Source organism: Actinia tenebrosa, unplaced genomic scaffold (assembly GCF_029948245.1).
Source record: "Actinia tenebrosa isolate PJP-AT-01 unplaced genomic scaffold, QUT_ActTen_1.0 PGA_scaffold2__45_contigs__length_23673736, whole genome shotgun sequence".
In the NCBI taxonomy this organism is placed as follows: domain Eukaryota; kingdom Metazoa; phylum Cnidaria; class Anthozoa; order Actiniaria; family Actiniidae; genus Actinia; species Actinia tenebrosa.
In genome coordinates this window covers 10,327,518-10,342,884 of record NW_028292579.1, presented here as the reverse complement: position 1 = coordinate 10,342,884, position 15,367 = coordinate 10,327,518, and the positions used below count along the sequence as shown (strand labels likewise).

The 15,367-nt window shown below is 35.9% G+C and overlaps 2 protein-coding genes across 2 annotated transcripts; both read left to right on the top strand.

The window, feature by feature from the left end:
- The first annotated feature begins 273 nt into the window (after window positions 1-273).
- LOC116289852 (uncharacterized) lies at window positions 274-10,335 on the top strand. The gene is made up of 5 exons (XM_031696783.2): window positions 274-563; window positions 4,410-4,498; window positions 5,846-7,436; window positions 8,190-8,703; window positions 9,107-10,335. Exons 1-5 carry the CDS (start codon window positions 353-355, stop codon window positions 9,174-9,176), a joined length of 2,475 nt encoding a protein of 824 aa, XP_031552643.1. The 5' UTR covers window positions 274-352; the 3' UTR covers window positions 9,177-10,335.
- A 392-nt stretch (window positions 10,336-10,727) lies between these two features.
- LOC116289862 (transmembrane protein 151B-like) lies at window positions 10,728-13,496 on the top strand. Its single transcript, XM_089034557.1, has 2 exons — window positions 10,728-11,445; window positions 12,358-13,496. The coding sequence occupies exons 1-2, from the start codon at window positions 11,018-11,020 to the stop codon at window positions 12,734-12,736; spliced, it is 807 nt and encodes a 268-aa protein (XP_088890683.1). The 5' UTR covers window positions 10,728-11,017; the 3' UTR covers window positions 12,737-13,496.
- The last annotated feature ends 1,871 nt before the right edge of the window (window positions 13,497-15,367 follow it).

The following is a 15,367-nucleotide window of genomic DNA, read 5'->3' as shown; positions in this document are numbered from 1 at the left end:
AAATCGAGTAATGACGTAAACCAAGCCTTTATTTCGTAAATATAGGATTCTTGGAAACACGACGTCAGAAAAAATATATATATATTTCTTATGGCTTTATAAAAGATTATATGTATATTTTTATTTGAGAAAAAAGTCTCAAGCGTATTTTATTGGCTTCTATATTTTTGTACTTAAAATTATTTGTGCAAAACAGTTTTATTTATATATTTTTTGTGTTGCGTGACAGTAATTAATATGCATACGATTCATGTTTTGACTTCCGTCTGTTCCGGGAAATTTCCCAACAGCTTCTGTCTGAGGCAAACGGCCGAACAAACAAGACATTTTGAAGGCTGTTTGAACGGTTAAAATGGACGACCCATCTTTCTTTGAAGTCGAACTGGACGAAGAGAAAGCTAAGAGGAGTATATTAGTCACGGATGTGCCTGAAAATATCTCTCCTAAAGATGTTGTTATTCACTTTCAAAAGGGAAGCAATGGCGGAGGCGAAGTTGTGAATATTGATGATCATGGCAGTGAACACCGTTCGCCTGTCGTTATAACATTTGAAGATCCTTCAAGTAAGAAGTCTGATCAATTTTAATCTAAATGTTCTTTCTCGCTTTTTAAGATATTTTAATTCTACAAAAAGTACACCAAGTCATAAGGTTTAAGGCAGATTCTATTTGTAATCTATAACCTCGAGTTCTTGGAATCGAAAATGAAACCAAATCAGTTCAAAATGTAAACAACTTCTTTTCTTTGCTAGTGATGCGTTGAAACAATTGGTCTTTGACAGCAAATATGCTAGTTTCTAAAAGATTTATCTCCTTCGTAAAATCACTGCTTCTCAATATCGTTCATTGTTAAATACACTTACCCCGTCAACCTTTACATTATCGAACTTGTGAGCAACGGCTTTGTGTCCGACACACAACAAATTATCTTACCGCAAGTTGAAATAAAAATTAGTCGTATTAGCATAGTGAAACTTTCTCGGCAGCCACGTTTGAGAAGCTTTTAAGACTTAGTGAATCAATAGCGCAGCGCAGCCGTGACGTCATAAAAACGAAGACAAAGGCGAAATTTGGACAAACAAACTTACAAGTTTACTTTCAGCAGATAATTTTCACAGCCGATCGCAGTTGATCTTAGTTTACATGGGTTATTATTGTAACAAATAATAAAATCGGTTCGTATAATCCTCGTAGCGGTTAAACAGAATGCAATGTTTGCCCGAATCTTTAAGCTATTTTTAGAATCAGTGCGCTGCGCTATACTATGCAACTCCTGCAGTCGTTCATCTTGCAATTGCACATATGCTACAAAAGCTTAGCCTGCGTTCAGCCGGTATAATTTCTCTCGTTATTTCGAGAAAAATTATATGTCGAGAGAAATTATACCGGCTGAACGAAGGCTACCAAAGCTTAGCTTTCTCAGCAAAGTATGGTGGGCTATTCCATGTAATATCCCCCACCCGTTGATGACCAGATCAATGGTGGTACTAAAATTAACCCCTGATGGATCCTCCTAGCTTTCAACGCTCTCAACTCCTAAAGAATTCTATCAACTTGTGAACCCCAGGAGATTTAAGTACAATTTAGGCAACCCCTGAAGATTTTCTAGCACATCCCCCTAAAGATTTTTGGTCCTCAAGAGGGGGGAGGGGGTAGGAGGGGTGCACATATTAAATAGAATAGCCTATTTGTTTTAGTGTTGAGTGAGGGATTATTTGCCAATGCTGAAGGCAGAGGCAGATAATTGCTTGCGAGGCGCTAACAAATCACAATATTTTGTGATTCTTGAGTTCAATAATTATTTTTTCATTGAAATAATTTTCCCATTTTCTTTTTGTGCTTTGTTCATTTTTGCCATCTATCAAACATACCAAGTCGTAGGAAATTGAGCCATGTTGACAAACGCAACATTACTGTGCATGAGTAGACTATTATTGGCAGCAAAACGGCTTTATTTGCCATGAACAGATTATTATTTGTAGGCAGTTATTTGTATTTATCTCAGCCAATCAAAAAGAATATATAATTTGAACATATTTTTAATTTATAAAACATATTTATAGTGAACCTCCATTTCTCAGAGATTGTTTGGCCAAACTTTGTACATGTTTTAGATATCCCTTTTTTAAATTTCATTTTTCTACATTAGGTTCATGATGCATAAAAAAATTCAATCTGACATTATTTTTTTTAATAGAGGCATTAATGCGATAGTATTTATTAATATTGTATTCATGCAATTTGCTAATTTTTTGTATGTTGATAAAGAGTGCTAGCATAATCTATCTTTTTTCGAGATGAGCGAGAAATAGAAAAAGCACAGGGAGCCCAATTTAGAATAAAGTGAATCATTAAAATAAAATCTGAAAAGTTAATTAATTAATTTTTTTTTTTTAATTCGAGATCAAGATAATGTCTTCTGTAATGCGAAAGAGCAAACAAATCCATAAAAAATGCACTAGAACATTTTTTTTCGCGCGCGCCTTTGTTTTCCTATATAATTTCCCTATGGTATCTGATGTTGATCTTATGCATATGTACTCTGACAAGAGAGGAAACTTCAGTCGCCATATTTGAACAAACAACTAATTTTAAACCACGATTTCATCGTCATTTAAACCTCGAACTCCACAAAAAACTTGATCAAAATGATCCCTACGATGGGGGATTCATTTATGTAAAACTCTTTTTTGTTTCTTCCTACAAGATTTCTATGAGTGAAATTTTCGTGCAGAAAATTTTTCGCTTGCAGAGAATTTTCTGCCATGTTATGTCAAAGTTACTACTTGCGTAGGACTCGGGCGAGAACGAATTTCGACCTTACTACTCTCCCGCACAGGATTTTTGTAACGTGTACACGACCCACCACCAGCCACCCCACAGGGCTAGTTTTGTACTTGAAAAATCTTTCCACAAAATTCTCTATGGTCGACATTATTTTGCTTTTTTGGTTGTTTTACCTTAAAAAATGAAAGTTAACTACAGATAATTCAACACGATATCAGGTTTAGTGAAAATTACAATGGACGTCCTTCATTTAACTTGAAATTTTGAAGACTTCCGGACTTTTTCCAGGAGAAAACTGCAACATCATGAAAGTTGGTAAGCAAAAATCGATGCTAAATTTTTATGCTTTTCGTTTTAGAAGTACTGAATGTAAATGAAAATATATTCATGAATAAATTATCAGTTTAGCTAACGCCAGTTTGGTTTCGTTGTTTATAGGGCTTGGCAAAAAAATAAATAATTCAATAGTTTAGTTTATATCTAAAGTTGGAATTTCATTTTTCGATGTGGATCCGGATGCGATCTCGTACCCAGAGCCTGCGTTTCTTCTGGCCTGCGGCGAAGAACGAGGGCTCTAGCGTAATCGATTTTTTGCGCATGCGCAGTTTTCCGGAAGTGAAATATAATCAATGAAAATCATGCTTTCAAACAGATTTCTGTGTTTGCTTCCGATCAAAATAAAAATTAGAAATCGGGAACAACTTTTTTTTAATTTTTGGTAAGTCTTTTAACGTATGCGCTCTTATACCGGAAGTCCAAGAAATCCTGGTCTCAAAAAATGGATTATGCCAGAGCCCTCGTTCTTCGCCGCAGGCCAGAAGAAACGCAGGCTCTGGGCACGAGATTGATCCGGATGGTGTCTAGCTCTAGGGCAGGCTAGCACTGAGCATGCTAACACTCGCACATAGCTTTTCCCTCGGATTATTTCGGAGAATCAAGGAAAGATCGATGCATGTTAAAATGAAACAAAACTTCCTCCAAAACTAGAGAAAAATACCATAAATGAACATAAGAATCATAAAAAGGTTTGTTTAAATTTCATAACGATAGCGAACTAAAAATAATTATTTTACGGCATTCAAGATAATTCTTCGGATTTACGTAGAAAAATCAGAGAACAACAACGAAATCTGTCAGTCTTATCGTACACACTTTAATAAAGACAAGTTGAATATTATTTCTAAACGAATTTTTATAGAATATCCGCTTATTGCACAGTGTAAGTAAATAGTTTGTGAGTGCATGTGGAAACTCAGAGACATGATGAAAAGGTCAAAATATAAGTTATTTAATATACATAACGCAACGCTTTTGTCAGCGGGAGGAACACAGGGAACCCAATTTCTCAAGAGCGTAAGTAGGATTAAGAGGAGGTTATCCGCGAGTTTGCCATGCGGCAGTTTTATTTGGTCACGAGTTTGCCTTGCGGCAGTTTTATTTGGTCAATAAAATTGGCCGGAAACAGGTAGGGAAAGTCCTTCAAACAGCGCGTGTTATCCTGGTTTGGTTGACTGCGTTTTATCCAGTGCGCGTGATCTTGAGACAAAGGACTTTGCGAAAGTCGTAGTTAGCGCAAGCAAAACCGATAGCATGCATTAATTTTTTTTGACTTTCTTAATATAGTTGTGGAAAGCGTCATTGAGACTCAACATATCATAAAGGGAAAAGAAGTCACCGTAAACCGATACCCTGTTGAAACAAAGATACCCGAGGTAACAAAATTATCTACTAATACTCTTTTACGTTAAGGACATCAAAAGTTCCATTAGGACGTGATGATTAAAACAAAGTTGCTTAGCTATTATGTTATTTTCAGGGAATTAAGGCCAACCCTGAACGCCTAATCAGACTCAGTGAAAGCAAAACTTTGTGTTTGAATATGTACATATATTTACTTTGTCCTTCAGTAATTCACGCTTGATCTGTCATTAAATGTTGTTGAAAATGATGACAGGATGTCATCGAAACGACCAGCAATTCTTGCGTTTATTCGTTTCTTGAAATTATGTTTAAATGTAAGTATGTTCATGGCTATGGCTTGCGCTTAGCGCGCATCCTTTCTGCGCATACTTTTATGCGCGGCATGTGCTCATTGCGATGAGATCAGTCAAATGTTTTACTTAGCAAAATATCAAGAAAACAGGTTTTGAACTTCATCAAACTATTAACTGTAAAACAAAGATGATGCCCCCTTTTTTATTTCGATATTTTTACTTCGATTCCCAGTGACCCGCGACCAACTAGACCTTCATCACAAACAAAAAATTGAGTTTGGGCGGACGTCAATCGAAAGGGTATCTTGACTTTGCTTGACTGCAAAGCTATCGGTATTGACTATGATTTGAGTTTCTTGAAGATCAGATAAGTCAATACCGATAGCTTTGCAGTCAAGCGGTTGAAACTAGTTGGAATCCTTAGACATGTTCAAGAAAACCCTTTTGATTGACGTCCACCAGAACTCAAATTTTCTCTTGTGATTAAGGTTGCAGTAAGCATTTTGTTATAATGGCCTATGAACTTTAGATAAAAAAATGAAGATGGGATAAAATCAAAATCACATAATTTGTTCGGGCATGATTAGAAAATAATTTTACCATAACTTGAAAGCTACAATTCCATATACCATATTTCTAATATTGCTAAACAACCTGCCTTTTGTGTGTGTGTGTGTGCTCATTTTACTCGTAGTATGATGTACTTTTATCATGAATGCAAAATATTTAAAAGAATATGACAATGAGACCTTTTGCGCATAAATGCCCTTCATAGAGAAGAAGAATGATAAGAAATTTGTTTGGATTTGGGTCAATAACCTTTTTTATGCAATTTAAATTCCTTAATTATATCCATTTATATGAGTGACCAGGAATGTCATAATTAGAGAGCCTCAGGTTTTGTTTAGCTTCGCTAGCTGCCTTTCCCAATTTGTTTAACGAATCTAATGCTCACCGTTTTCTGTAACCAGAGCGTAGCAGTTTTAGTTTTGGAGGAATATGGATGCGCGTTAACTTAAAGTGTCCCTATTATATCATGATATAAAAAAAAAATTATTTTCGCAGATCTTTGCAAGTGTAGAGGCAAGATTGAATATTGATGTCTTTTATGGCTCCGTTTCCTCATTAAAACAAGTACTCCGCTCCCTACAACGTGACTATGGAATTAAATGTTACAAGAATAGCTATGGATTTACAATCAGTGGATCATACGAGCAGATTATATATTGCCATAAATATATCCTTAATGAGATTCGTAATTGCAAAGGTACACAACAGATGCCACCAGGATCTGCTCATAATAGCATGCCTATAGAAGCTGCGTTACCTCATGAAAGGGGTGCCACTTTAACATCTACAGGAACAAGTGATGATGAAAAGATAGATTATATGGCTTTCCAATCTGTTCCTATCATCTTGGAATTTATCTTTACTGTCCCAAAGTATAAAAAGAGAATCCAATTCATTGAGTCAGAATTCAATGTCAAAATTGGTGCAGTTGATGGTGGATTAAATGTGGTAATCAGCCCATTGCCAGGATGCACACCAACGCAACATGATGATGCTTGTGAGGAGTACATAAAACTATACAGAGAGATTTGTGACGGACACATGATGTCTAAAGATATCCTTCTCAGATCAGGGAACGGATCATCCTACTCTGCAGACGATGCCGTGAAAAAGGTGTTGCAAATGAAACCAATCGTCATCCAGAAGATGGACGATCCAGATAAATGGCTGTTTTACGGTGAAGACACTAATGTAAGGTCTGCAATTGCAGAAGTCTGCAAGACGTTAAAAATGGATAATCCCCTTCGAAAACTTCGCAAAGCAAACGTACGTTCTGTTCCAGACAAGGAGGAGATTACTGGTGCTGTTAATAGCCACATGCCCTTGGGAAATTATGAAGTAGAGAAAGATTTACAGCTGAAAAATCCCGATGACATGAGAAGCCCTATTCATGAAGACGTTCCGGTTGACAAAGAACAGCCTTTTGTGATCGAAACAAAGAAGGGATTCCGGTTGACGGTTTACCAGGGAGACATTACAAAAGAGCAAGTCGACATCATTGTTAACTCCACTGATAAACATCTTAGCTTCAACATTGGATTACCAGCAGCAATAGTGAAGCATGGGGGTTATAATATACAAGAAGAAGCTAAGTCTAAAAAAAGAAGTCTCAAACCGGGAGAGTTTGTGATAACAAAGCCAGGAAAGCTGAGTTGTTCATGCATTATGCACATATTAACGCATAAATACGAAGATACTAAAAGGGAAGATGGGCAAGAATGCAGAAGGCTCGTCAAGGAGGCATGTCTTAAATGCCTGAAAATCGCTTACGGTGCTAGGAAATATAAATCAATTGCTTTTCCGGCTGTGGGATCAGGACAACAAGAAATGCCCCTTAACGTCTGTGCGTCAGCAATGATCAGTGCAGTCGAGGAATATATGAAAGATAATGACCCAAACAAAGGCGCCATTACTGACATCCGATTTGTCCACTTGGATCCTGCTGCAGTAGAGGCATTTAAAGTGGAGCTCTCAAGAAGATATAAGGATTCCATTGTGACACCTTCTGGAAGAAGAGGCATCATGAAACGAAGCAAACACTCAACTTTAACTCTTCCTACTGAAAAGAGCACTGGTTCTTCTTCTGGTAAATATATTATTGCTTTTATTAATGCTTTTCCTGGGTACACTCTTCTCGTAATTTATCATTTTCTATAAATTTCAGCGAAATAACTAACGGTAATTCTGAATTTGGATTTTCGAAAGGAGAAATGAACACCCATGAACCAATCGTAATGCAATGCTTTTCGAGATAACATTAATATTCCCAAAAATATAATTTGATAATAACATATTTTTCTTTATTTTTATAATATGTTTATACTAGGTATTAGGTAGCTTATTTTTGAAAATGATATCAAAAATATTACTCACGTTGACTATATGTAGATGTTTGTCAACAAGTATTTTTTGTGTGAACTTTACTGAACTGTACAGAACCGAAAATCGCAAAATCTGTCGTTTAATTTGAATAATTTTCACTCAAATCCCCTACCTTCCACTACCACGACTATGTCGACTACTACCCGGTACTACCACAACACCACTTCTCCCCCCCCCCCCCCCCACTTTTCAATATGCTCCGCGGTCCCTGCACTACTAACTTATCTCAGTGTTTATTCTTCTACTTTAACGATTCCTACTCGTAGCGGCTCCACCGACCTCCACTTTACCACTATCACTAGAAATCCCATTATCACTACGAACACAAAGTTTTGTTTAATGGCATATTTCAAATTATTTGCATTTTATCCTTTCTACACAGTTTTAGATTGCACCCTTATTTTCATTACATAATTGTTCTAAAATTTAAATGTATTGATTTATTTTAATTTCTTAGACAAAAGAACAGCAAAAAAAGACGACGAAGAAGATGTATGCCCGATCTGTTTAGATGGATTCCATGATCCTACAGTTCTGCAGAAGTGCAAACATAAATTCTGTAAGAAGTGTATTGATCTAGCTTTCCAGCACCGCAAGGCTTGTCCTACCTGTGGAATGGCCTATGGAGTACACACAGGAAACATGCCACAAGGTACCATGCACCACTCTCTGGAACCTTACTTAAGACTTCCGGGATATGAAAGATACGGTACCATAAGGATAGACTACCATTTCCCAAGTGGAAAACAAGGTCCTGAACACCCAAACCCAGGACAATATTACAGTGGAACTTCAAGAACAGCATATTTACCCGACTGCCCAGAGGGAAGAAAAGTGTTAGATTTGCTCAAGAAAGCGTTCAATGCAAGGCTGACTTTTACCATCGGAAGGTCTGTGACTACTGGTGCTTCTAATGTCGTGACATGGAACGATATACACCACAAGACTAACCCTTATGGAGGAGCAGCTGGGTAAATATGAATAAAACTTCTCAAATATCAGTAATATTTCAAAGAGGGGATCCAAGTACTGAATTTATGTACCATGAGTTCATAGAAATTCTGGAGAAAGGAAATTCATATAAACAATTTTATATGGTAGGCCTATTCCCACTGAAGCCGCTCTTGTGTTGTCGTTTTGTTAATTTAGCATGATTTTTTTATTATGATTATTATTGTTTTTTTGTTGTTTTTTTGTCCGTTGCTTCTCCCTTCCGCTTTCCCTTCTAATCTTTTCTCTCTTACTCTCCATTGTTAGCTAGCTTATTTTAACTAACTAATTAACTTTGAAATTTGAAACTTTTTGGGAAAAGCACAATTACTTGTAAACCAGTAAGTTATTATTGACTAATTAACTAGCTGTTTTGCATTTCAGATTTGGTTACCCAGATCCAACTTACCTAAAGAGGGTTAAAGACGAGCTCGCTGCCAAAGGAATCAACTGAATGCCATTTCAATGGCAACTGATCTCATAATGCAAAAATGCGAAACTGAAACTTTGGTAAATTACAGTTGTTAGACAGTAATTCCTTACCATGATAGTGGTAATGTTAGTTCACTCACACCACGTACTAGCACTTAAAGTTTGGTCCTCACTAGTGACATAATCATAACATAAGCATTAGCATTAGGATCAAAACGTTCCGTTCTTCTTTTATGCTTATAAGTTCTGTCGCTAACGTAGCCGTTATTAATTAGTGCCTTCGCAGTAATAGTGGTAACCGTTAGATGAGGGGCCCAAGGTGTTAGTGCCGCCATGCAGGGTCTTGGCATCACCATAGTATTCTAGGCCGGAATTATAGTGAATTCGTGGTAATATCGTAACCGTTCATGAGGGGCCCCAGGGTATTAGTGCCGCGAGGGTCTTGGCATCACCATGGTTTTCTAGGGAAGTAGTGCCTTCGTAATTGTTTACATGGAATTTATTAATGAGGGACTACAAGGTATTAGGGCCACTAGCGTTGTGGTACGTTAAGGGTAGAAAAATGTATTGCTATAACGATCGTCGTAATATTGCCGCTACCCGAGGAACGACGGACTCTAGGAATTATAGCCCCAAAGGGATGAAAATCGCAGGGTATTTGCCCCTGTAAGAAGATCAATCACAAGTGTTCAAGTAATAAGTACGTCCAGCCTGCCATGGATCATAACTATTAACACAGTAGCGTAGTTTCAAGTATTGCATTATTTCAATAGACAGTTTGTTGTTGTTTAGCAAAACCTTGATAAACTAATCCACTGTTTTCCCATTCAAGTCACGTGTCATTTCTACGGGAATTATTTCTTTTTATTAATGACATGAATGACTAAACAGTTTATCGTATATGAATGTCAAATAAAGAATATTATTCTAAAAGGAATGGCAAGTGGTACAGTGAATTGGAACAATGAATTGGGTGTATTTTGTTTTATACTACTTAATTAACTGTTTTCAAATGCATGTCATAAAAAAGTAAACTTAGACTTTATAGAAGCAAGTACATGATTAAGCGTGCCAATATATCCCTATTTAAAAAGGTCATTGCACGATCGCGACAAAGCACTCCCTAAAGATGCTACATCGTTTTAATAGTATAGTTAATTCAATAAAAAATCGTGTGCGTTTCCGTTGTGTTTATTTTATTTTCTCGTAAATTCGTCAAAGAAGACAGCCACACCCAAGTTACTATGGTATATCTCTTTTAGTTTTTTACCCTGGTTATGTCGAGTATATATCAATGACAAACTAATCTTCAATAATCTTAACATGCACATTTTATCGGTACCCTGGAACAACCTTTGGACTGAGGTCAGGACACGGCTAGGTTAGCTCAGATCGAATTTGAATTTAGTGTCTAAGGATTTGTGAAGGGAGGAAAACCGGAGATCGAACCTAGGAAAAACTCTCGGATCAAAGAAGAGACCTTTCAAACTTTACATACATAAAGCGAATACTTAATAAAACTGCCAGATAGTCTGCAAAAAAATTCGATAACTTTATTCAAAACCGCAGAGAAATTTTGTTTATGCAAATGATCATAAGTCTGAACGCCAGCCAGACAAAGATCAGATACCCAGCTAAGATATTCAAAAACAACAGGCTCGTATAACATTTCGACTGACATTTGACCAGTGAAAACTTAGAATCTGAATAATGTTGGATGTGTTTTGAGTAGAGGCTCTTCACTTGGTAAATATTGGATTACTCAAGGCAAGCGGATTAAAGACTTCTGTTCTCTCTTCCTATAATCCACTAATCGACACAGAAGTGATTTTCCAGGGATTTAACTGTCGACCTACTACAACCATGTGTGAGGATTGGATGGTGGAATGCCCGGTATGTTCTGTAATCTTGAACGTCGCCGTAGTCGTGTCATTCCTGTTGATTTGCTGGTGTGCTGCTGATGATACGGTCTACAATGGCGTGTTGCCGCCACAAAAACTTGTGGCACTCCCAGTTGTATTGTTCTTTCTGCTCTATGCTTGTTACATGACGGAATGTTACTATGCGTCAAGCAGGAAGCTCCTCAGTAAAGTTCTTCGTCAACAGACCATCGTCCAGTTCATTGAGAGACTTCAAGCCACCTCGCCAGAGATTCACTTCAGCGCAGTATGTTGGCATAATGAGCCAAAGAGTCGAATGGTGCCAGTCATTGACCGACGAGGCAAGACAAGAATGCAGAATGAATCATATAGAGAAAAAGTGGTAACACTGACTGATACAGAGAAGTTCAAGTAAGTGCAATCAAATCATGCATATCATAGAATCGAAAAAAAGAATAGCTAATATTCAAAACTGCCGCTGCATAGTATTTTCATTCAACTTATTCGACTTCAGTTTGTCATAATTGTTGACTATTCTATTTGCCTTACTACACTTGATTTTTTTTTTTTTTTTTTTTTTTTTTTTTTTTTTTTTTTTTTGCACATGTTCTTTCTTTTCTGTTCACTATTGTAGACTTGTACTCGTGACTTGCAGAATTGTTTCACATTCAAACCAAAATAAAACAAAATAAACACAGAATATCTTAAAATTTTTATGGTGTGCTTTTCGTTTGAAATAGTAAAAACATTCAAATCAATTTCGCTTATAATTAACAAATTGTCGTGGGCAATTAGTCATTTGAAATTGTGTATCTAATAATGTTTAATTACAACAATGTTGATAGATTCTTGCTGTTAATTGCTTTGATCTCAACCACATTTCCTACAGAGCAATGAAGATTTTTGGGGGGGAAATCAGCTGTATTAGATTCATAAGCAAAATAGCCCAATATTTAGTGACATTTTATAGTAGAAAACAATGTGGAAAGGTTAAGAGTATTGGGGTAAATGATACTAAACAATTTCTTACATGCGGCATTAACGCTTGACCTGAATATTTTGGTTAATTAAATATTTCGGTTCCTTATAGAAATGTTATGCTAAAAACATATACGCCTAATGAAGTAGCGTGTGACGTACACCAGAGCTAGATTTATATCATTTATGTGGTGTGGAGTGAAATTTTGTAGTCTTATATGGTAAAGTGGTGTGGAGTGGCATGGTATGTGTGCAGTGGCGTGGTATGTGTGCTGTGCTGTGCTGTGCTGTACGACAAATACATCCATGTTTTCCCTCCAATTTCTTTCTATTTTTATATCATAGCTTTCAAAAGTGCAAAGGCATAACTGAAGTCCCTGCAGATATGGGCATGTACAGCCTGGCTGTCATCACATTCACCAAGTCTTTCCAGTTCACAGATCCTCCTTCCAAATCCTTGTTTATCAATCTCTCGTGTGGCTTTCAAGCACGGAACAGACACATAGACAAGCACATGGATTTTGAGGAAGCTATGACACTTGAAGGGTTTTCTGATCACGTGATAGCCTACGTTGATTTTGATCGAAAGGAATCCTGGATGAATATCTGGTTTTACTGGTTATTTTCCGCGTTACTGATGAGCTGGTTGTTTCGATGGATGCTTAAAAGAAGAACTTTGACAAGTGAATTAAAGATTGTCAAAGAAATACAAGTTGTTTTATAAACTGCCGTTAATGTCTACAATAGTATTTCAACTCATGATGAAGTGAATCATTTAAGACTGGCCTACCGCCTTGTACCTCGAATATTTGTTGGGTTTCAATTTTCAATCAGCTGATAAAAGTCTTTAAACTACCTTATCTACTCCAAATGGTTGTTAAACACTGCCAACCAGGACTATCTACCAGAAAAGATGTTCGTACTGCATGATATTCAGCTGGTACACATTCTGCGTGCATAAGACAGGAAACAACGTCAAATAAACCCCAACATTAGAATAAGGAAATAATAAGTCGTCTAGTGAGTTGATTCAGCAGATAAGTTAAGTAAGATAATCGAGATGTGTGTGTGTGCGACAGAACAAAACAGGGACGGACAAACAAAAAAACAAAAACAAAAAACAAAAGAAAAAGAAAGAAAAAAAAAAGAAAAAGAAAATGCCTTACAGTTTATGTTTCTCTCAGCCGTAAAAATAAAACTGTTAGTTAATTAGTTTCTGTTGCGTTGCCTCCTTGTTAATATAAGAAAATCATAATTTTTTTACTTTTCCCTGGACTGTCTTTAAATTTGCCCTCACCCCTAACTCAATATTATTTGTAATGATTGTAGATTGCGTTAATGGTTGAATGATAAAAGATTCTAATATGATTTGAGACAACTTGAAGATATCAAGGGGGTTCTTCCAATCTGCTAATGAGTGTAACGTCACTTAGGCTTTATGGAAAGTAAAACATCCTCGCGTATAAAATACCATTGTCTTACTCAGGGTATATAGCAGATTATTACAAATTTGCTTTCTCATAGTAATAAGTATTCTAATTTACAAACAATATACAATTTACATGCCTTACGCTTTGAATATCTGAGTATTCAAAACGTTAAAACTGGACGTTTGGCTAACCTTGGCCTTGAGGCTGAAACCACAAGACCCTCAAAAAGCTGTGATTGACGATTCCAGCAATCATTCCCGAGGCCCCTAGAGGTGAGAGACCAGTGCACTTCCCTTGATTCGATCACATTAGTACATCTTGGTCACCAGTTCTCCGATAAGTTAAACTTCTCAGGTTGGTGTATTAAGTTATGTCCGGAATTAATTACGTCATTAAAAAAAAATGCCGTAGGGTTTTTTTTGGGGTACAGCTATGAACAATATGTACGTAAACTTAATTTAACATAATATGTATGTTTGAGTGTGTGTTTGAGCGTGTGATGTACACATGTTAGGTGCAGAGCTCAGATCTAACCGATATGAAATCAACTGCGATGAAATCTATGCAAAGCATAATGCACGGTGCCTAATTCATACCTCAACGATTCATAATTAAAGTTTCGCATCACAAAATTCAGTCACGTCACGAGCACCTTACATGATTTCAGTCAGGAAAAAATAGCCAAAGTAAAAGATATTGTGATTGGACCACCTATCGTCTTAAAGGTAAAAGATAAATTACTGCAAGAACATAGCTTGCATGTAAGTATTATTGGTAATGATTACATTGGTGTGTTGAATATATACAGCAAGTGAATAAAAAGAAAAAGAACGTGTAAAAAATTGGAAAAGACGTTTCGAATAGTTCCTTCATCGAAGCAAAAATAAAAAAAGGATAACTCTCGAAATGTCAGTACATTTACAAACTTTCTTTTTTACACGGTATTTAAGTTAATTTCTTATCCACTTGTTTGTGAGTATGAAAAGGTATCATTGTTCAGAACTGATCGATAACGTTTTGCTGGAGTCATGTTACAATAAATCTTTTCTTGTATCGTAGACCTCCTTGAAAATAGAAATGACTTATTGAAGGCTAAAGTTCTTGCCAATGTTGATTTTATAATTATGAGTAAGGCTATTTATTGATATCGTGCATTAAAACTTCCATGATAACAATCATAATCAATGAAAACTCAGTCAGCTGTGACGTCATTGATTCGTTTTTCACAATCGATTCGATGCTCGAAGTTTATAAGATACTCAATAACGAATTAATCGAACTACTTTTTTCGTTATCGAAAACATGAAATGTCTATCACTTTATACTATGATTTAACTATTTGTAACTTCTGGCCAAAAATTCACAATCATTAGTAAAACACCTTAAAGTTATTGAGTTATTGCTATTTTTATTCATTTGTTCGTGTGACATTATTATTATTATTATTATTATTATTATTATTATTATTTTCATTGTTGTCTTCGTTGTTAGTTTTCGTTTGATAACCTTTTTCAACCAAACAGTACTCTATTTGGATTATAAAATATTAAAATCCATTATATGTATATATATATATATATGTTGCAACTGTTTTTATTATCAAACTAATTTACAAATTTCAATTATGTCAAGAATGCAACAATATTTTTGTTTTGCTTTGTTTGTTTGTTTGTTTTGTTTGTTTGTTTGTTTTGTTTTTTTGGGTTTTTTTTGTTTTTTTGTTTTTGTTTTTTTTGTGTGTGTGTGTGTGTGTGTGTTGTTTGTTTTTTTTGGTTTTTTTGTTTTGTTTTGTTTTTTGTTTTTTTTTTTTTTTTTTGAAGAATTTTACATCTTTCTATTATTCAGAAATGGAAAACTAATTATAAAAAATACTGCAATTGTTGTCGACCAAGCATATGAACTGATGTCGAATCTGGAAAAGCATT